General features: G+C 42.9%; 1 protein-coding gene across 1 annotated transcript; it reads left to right on the forward strand.

Moving 5' to 3' along the window:
- Positions 1-2662: 2662 nt before the first annotated feature.
- Positions 2663-6540, forward strand: LOC137104284 (PR domain zinc finger protein 12-like). The gene is made up of 5 exons (XM_067485249.1): positions 2663-2987; positions 4320-4510; positions 4687-4842; positions 5086-5200; positions 5325-6540. The coding sequence occupies exons 1-5, from the start codon at positions 2771-2773 to the stop codon at positions 5771-5773; spliced, it is 1128 nt and encodes a 375-aa protein (XP_067341350.1). The 5' UTR covers positions 2663-2770; the 3' UTR covers positions 5774-6540.

The raw sequence follows: 6540 nt of genomic DNA on the forward strand, positions 1-6540 counted from the left end.
GTGTAGTTAATTACACACTTAAGTAAAAGTAGCAATACCACAATGGAAAAATAGTCTGTAAAATTTTATTTGGGCAGTAATAGAGCCACAAATGAAAGTACTCATCTTATATACTGTATGTATTATTCTTGATAGATGCCTTAATCTCTAACACTGCTCCTAGTTAATTGCACTTGTTTTAATAGAAATCCCCAAAATAAACAAAGCTGTCAGATATATGTGGAGTAAAAATGCAATATTCTTTTAAAACTACAATAGATTTTAAGTTAAACGTATAACATGGAAGTACTTGAGATATTTTCCATCACTGGGATTCTGACATCATCTGCAGGTTTCGGTGTTTTTACATTAAAATCGCTCATAACACCTCATTCTGAGAGGAAACTGACGACAAACCCAAATTTTCCAGTTTAATATTTTAATCATAAATGCGTCAGCTCAGCAGCTCAACAACTGTTTTCCTTGTGGTGTAAATTAAGGTGCGAGCACACACACACCTCCACATCCAGCAGGTGTCCAACAAGAAAAAAAAAAGTGGGGGGGGTCCTTTTTTAGAGGGAGGGAATCCACCTCACTCACCTTTGCAACAGATTAGCCGATCTTCAGTGTCCTCCACACTGTGGCAGCTACCTTAATCTGTTTTTAATGACACTGTGGAGGATCCCGAGAGACTCTGCACAGCCCCCCCGCCCCCAGCTGCTAGTGTGTGCGGTTCTTACATTGACTGGGATTATTTAAGCAACATGTGTTTCGATACAAAGTGTTTTATTTAGGACAAATCACCATTTTTTCCGACTAACTTTTATTTTTAAACAGCAAACATTTGAAGAAAAAATCAAAACAAACCTCATTTGTTGCATTTTATCTTTTAATTTGGGATCTTTGCCATTACGCTTTAGTTATTTTAACGTGTTTTGTCCACTCTTTCTCCAGGCTGTCGTTTCTCTGCCGATGAGCGTAAAAATCCGCCATTTATCCACAAGCAAATGCTTTTCTTTGATAGGTTTCCCACCGGCTCTTTGAAATAAAACAATTACCGCATTCTTTGTGCAATAATTGTCAATCATCCACATTAAATTGATAAGCTTTAAATGGACACAATAATAGCTTAAATTGTTTTACAATGGAACGCCTAAAGCAGGATGATTTGCCATTGCTGTCGTGCCCGCGGCTTTACCAGCTCGAAATAAAGCCACAGGTTAATGCATAAATAAGCAAATCAAATCCATGCGTTACCCCAATTCAATTCATTTAATTCCTCTTTAATAAAGAAGCGGCCCCGCCCCCCTGTCCCTGCCATTTACCTCGGATTTGTGCGATGAATGCTATAAATGTAAATCAATCTAGATGAGAAAGAATCCCATTGAAAGAGCAGAGAAATTTCATCTGGGAAAAGGAGACAAACGTAGGAGGGGCCCTGCTCATAAAAAGCAGCTGTTTCACAGTAATCTTTTTTCGTGCCCTGTCACTCACCTTGCCTTTTCACTATCTCTGCAACTCCAAAGGGGGAAAAAATCTCCGCTATTGTATCTAGTTGCCACATCTTCTTTCCCGTTACATTGCCATAGTCCATATTCGTCCAGGGGAAAGAGAGGGAGAAAGAGAGAGAGAGCTCCAGTTGCCCAAGTTTTTTTCGGACAATCCCCTTGTAGTTGTTGGAGTGAAAAGAGGAGTGCATGGATGTCAAATTGTCCTCAAAACACCATGAAAGATTGATTTGCAGCACTTTTCAGGGCCCTGACATTACTTGGAGGGGCGCTGAATAGGAAACCTGTGAGCCGGGGATGGAATAAAGATGTCCTCTCTGCTGGAAAAGAAGGAAAAGTGCCCATTTAGCCCCAGTCCATCAAGCCCGAAAAATAGGCAAGAGAGGAAAAAACACAGAGGACTGGGACTATAGAGAAGAAAGGGCCGTATATACTGATCTAAACGTCGCCACAATACCGAGGGGGCTCCGAACAACAATGAATATTAAACCGCTTACCTCAACAAGGGCTTGAAAAAGTGAACCACGTCAAAACAGCTTTGCATTTTTGCATGCGAACAATGCTGTAAAAAAAAATCCACTTCGAACTTGTTTCCATTCTTGTCATTCCCGCGCTAACTCCCCCCCCCCCCCCAAAAGAAAAAAAAATTAATATTACCAAGGCATGAATGATAAATGCCTGAGAAGAAAATAGACGAGCAACTCCCAGACTCAATGACCCACTTCTGCGGACAGAAAACTCAACTTATCACTTAAACTGACAGCAGCAGGGCTTTTATCCTCTTAAGTCTGTTTTCACACTGTGAAAGAAGTTTTGCACATTGCGTTATGTTTACGAGGAATATAGATTCCAACCTCTGTGATATTTTTTACAACTTTTACAGCTGTTCTTAACTTGCGCTTATTATTTTGTAGACTTCGGTCCTAAAAGGCGGCTGTTGCCCTGTTCATTTTGAAATTGCAAATAATTAGTAAAACTGTGTGTAAAGGTTGCGCCACCTTCTCTCTCTCCTTCTCCTGCAGTGGTTTGCAACTGCGCTGCAGGCAGGTCCACACGGTGAGGGGTGTGTCATTAATAAGTAATTAGACAGGGGTCACACAGCCGCTTATATAAAGAGACCCTCGCAACCAGGCAGGGCAGCTTTACGCACGGTCTGTAGCAGAGGGACGGCTCCGTGTGTCAAAGTCTTCTCACTTTTCCTTCGCTCTGCGAGCAGCAGCACCTCTCTTATCACTTGCACTCTCTTATCCACTTTTAGTCTTTCTCTCTCTCTTTTTTAAATTATGGGTTCCGTTCTACCCGCCGACGCTTTGGCTCTCAAGTCTGGATTTAAGTGTCCGAGCCGTTCACTGTCGGACGTTATCACCTCGGACATCCTGCACAGTTTCCTGTACGGCAGGTGGAGGAACGTGCTGGGCGAACACCTGACGGAGGAGCGGCAGAGCTGCAGCCCCAAGACCGCCTTCACTGCCGAGGTGCTGGCTCAGTCCTTCGCCGGAGGTGAGCTGAGCTGCTGAAGGTTTAATCATATTTATACTCATGTCTGAAAGTTGTTACTGCGTCTTTAGCCTAAGTGTTGAGTGTTTGTTTAACCTCATAACGTCTTTGAAACTTTATGGCCCTAAATGGGTTTTTAAATAAGCACATTATTATATACATGCTTACATTTACATCATAGACATCCGAGACGCCTTTTACTCAGTTTTTTCAATGTGACACTTGAATTAAACAATTATGTAACCACTTACAGTGTGAAGATGATCCCGCATCAAGTCCGGAAAACCATAAGAGCTCCTCGAACACTTATTTTCCAAAAGTTTCCCTCATTTTGCTGCTTTTATTTCGACCCATTTAACGCGTTAACCAGTCCAAAGCTTCAAGACCCGAAGTTTGGAGACTTGTTCGGCGTGTTACTGCCGCAGAAAGAAAGACGCAGGGCGTTAAATTCATTTGGTTAACTTTGTGCTTGACCTGGGAAAGTTTCCACTTAAGAGAGAGAGAAAGGTTTCCTTTCTTTAAGATGTCCTGGGTTTTTATCCCGCATTCATCAATCTCCGGACAGTCTCTTTTCCTCTCTTGGCAGCTATGGGGCTCCAGAGCTTTTCTCTTTCTCTCTCCTTAAAAGATTTGCTGTTCCTCGCATAATGCACCGTGAAGGCTAAATCTAATGCTATTCATTGCATGTCAACCATCTAATCGCCTTTCCATTTTTTTTGTTACAGAAATTCCTGAGTCTTTTAAACAAGTCCTCGTTTCATTCAGAGCAAATTTATTGCTACAAAGTTCTTAAAAGGATAATGAATTTGGAATTAGCCGTTTCTTTTCCAGTAAACTTTAATGAATATCACATCTGAAGCATGACAAATTGTTGGACACTGGGCAATAGTGGACCATTTAACCCCTATTTGGTCGGGCTTTTTCGCAGCTTCGCATTTTAAAAAAAATCTTTGATTTTGACATTAAAGAAGCGCACGATTTTTTTTTTCACATGGGGATAAAAATGCTTCCCAAAGGGTTTTTTCTCCACCACAAAAACGGTCAATTCAACTAGATAATCGAATTAAACGGAGGATCGTGTGTAGCTTAATATTTCGTGACTAAAATAAGATCCAGTCAATTCAGGACTTTTCACACCACTTACTTTGGTCTACAACGAAAAACAAAACGTTGAGTCTCTGCTTTCATAAAATGTATTTCGAAATGTAATTTTAAAATTTATTTTGACATTAAGTCTGAAGACACAGTTACCAAATCAAATCATCTGTGCAAATCCCGCTAAAATTTACTTTACTTTTCACTTCGCTCACTCAAACCTCCTCTTTGTGTTTGCAGAGGTGCAGAAACTGTCCAGTCTGGTTTTGCCCAGTGAAGTCATCATTGCACAGAGCTCGATCCCCGGAGAAGGTCTGGGCATCTTCTCAAAGACCTGGATCAAAGCAGGAACCGAGATGGGCCCTTTCACAGGCAGAGTTCTGTCCCCTGAACACGTGGACCTTCTCAAGAATAACAACCTCATGTGGGAGGTGAGCTGATACACAAAATTTTCTAAAGCACACGATCTTTTCTTTTTTCTGCCTGCAGCAGAGGTCTCGGAGATGCGATAAATGTGAAACATTTGCTTCTCTCGCAGTAGCGCATTACACTTATCCAGCAAACTTAATGTGGGTTTTTTCTTGTCTTCCTTGTTTTTTGCGCTCAGGTGTTCAATGAAGACGGAACGGTGCGTTATTTCATCGATGCCAGTCAGGAGGATCAGCGCAGCTGGATGACCTACATCAAGTGCGCCCGAAATGAGCAAGAGCAAAACCTGGAGGTGGTGCAGATCGGCAGCAGCATTTTCTACAAGGCGGTGGAGGTGAGAACTGAAACATGTTTCTAGCTTTCAATAAATTACACAAAGGAACTGTATTTACATGGCCTAGGCCTTAGGTAGCTCTTTGGGGAGTTTATTGGAGGCCGTTAAGACAGTTTATTGGAGCGGCGCCGCCTGCTGACCAAAACCTAGACTGAAGGGGTTTTTGTAATTGGTTGAAGTTGATCGTCGGGTGGTCACTCGTGTTGATTAACTGATTTATCCCCTGTTTTGTTTCTCCTTCAGACCATCCCACCCGACCAGGAGCTTCTTGTCTGGTATGGAAACACCCACAACACTTTCCTGGGAATCCCTGGAGTTCCCGGAATGGATGAAGAGCATCAGAAGAAAAGCAGGAATGGTGGGTAGAAGTTTTACAATAGTGTGAAAATGTTTTCTTGCTAAAGGTTACTGGCTAGTAGCACACACATGAGACAATTTGAGAAGGGTGTGATTCACGTCTCTTGTCATTCTTCGGCCCTCAGATGACTCCCACTGCTGTGACGGCCCTTCCTCATGCTCCCCCTCCTCCTCCTCCTCCTCCTCCTCCGCCACCGCCGCTGGTCGCATGCGCTGCGTCATCTGCCATCGCGGTTTCAACTCCCGCAGCAACCTGCGCTCCCACATGCGCATTCACACTCTGGACAAGCCCTTCGTCTGCCGCTTCTGCAACCGCCGCTTCAGCCAGTCCTCCACCCTTCGCAACCACGTTCGTCTGCACACTGGGGAGCGTCCCTACAAGTGCCACGTCTGTCAGAGCGCCTACTCCCAGCTTGCGGGCCTAAGGGCGCACCAGAAGAGCGCACGGCACAAACCAGCAGCGCCTGGCCCCGACGTCCCCCCTCAAGTTTCCCCTCCTCCCCCACAGATTACTGCAATGCCTCACCAGCACCAAATGCCCCTGGTGCACCACATCCCTACCATGGTGCTATGAGGACAGAAATGTTGGGGGACAGTCACACAGAGCAACGTTGCACTTTAGGTTATAGATGTAGTGGAGAAGTGAAAGCGAGCTTCTGAATGAGAAGCAGCTTCAGTGAGGGCATGAAGCCTCACAGACATATGTAAATGTGTTGCCTTATGGATTTGGTTATCATGTAGTCAGTATCTCAGCAGGTGGATGTTTTAATGTTTGTACATTGGAAGCTAAAATGCTGAAGTAACACTGCTGACACATAGTTTGTAATAACTGAAGGAGTGTCAGATATCACTACAAATCATTTTTCCCCATCAGCATAGTCTCATCAGCTCAGGTGAAAAATACCTCCAGTCAAAGATTTGTACAGTCAGTAGTAACCAAGAGAGGTCAGCTGCATCGCTCCACACCACAATCTGTCACTTTATCCTTGTACTGGAGAGTTGTGTAATTGTAAAATTGTATTGTACGCTACTGTACATGTGAATGTAAATACATTTGTGCTTTTTTCTCTAAATAAATATATTGACAGTGAGAAGAGACTTATTTTTAAGCTCACTTAATCTGTTCATCTAGACTATAGTTTACCTAATTATTGTCTCAATGAAAATGCTTATCTATGAGTTTGTGACCAGGATGCAATTACAAATATAATGTTAAATTGGGAGGAGTAACACTTGTTTTTCACACTTATATTTAAAGACACATTTTAAATCAGTACATTGTCTGAGAGCTGAAATCCAGACGGACAGCTACACTAATGATACCTATACCTATGCTATGAA

The sequence above is a fragment of the Channa argus genome, chromosome 18 (genome assembly GCF_033026475.1).
Source record: "Channa argus isolate prfri chromosome 18, Channa argus male v1.0, whole genome shotgun sequence".
NCBI lineage: Eukaryota > Metazoa > Chordata > Actinopteri > Anabantiformes > Channidae > Channa > Channa argus.

What these genes read in the sequence shown, in the direction of transcription:
- LOC137104284 (XM_067485249.1), top strand. Translation starts at nt 2,771, where the DNA reads ATGGGTTCCGTTCTACCCGCCGACGCTTTGGCTCTCAAGTCTGGATTT. An exon ending in ATAACAACCTCATGTGGGAG is followed by an intron (nt 4,511 to 4,686) that starts GTGAGCTGATAC and finishes TTTTGCGCTCAG; the next exon opens with GTGTTCAATGAAGACGGAAC. An exon ending in TTTTCTACAAGGCGGTGGAG is followed by an intron (nt 4,843 to 5,085) that starts GTGAGAACTGAA and finishes TTTCTCCTTCAG; the next exon opens with ACCATCCCACCCGACCAGGA.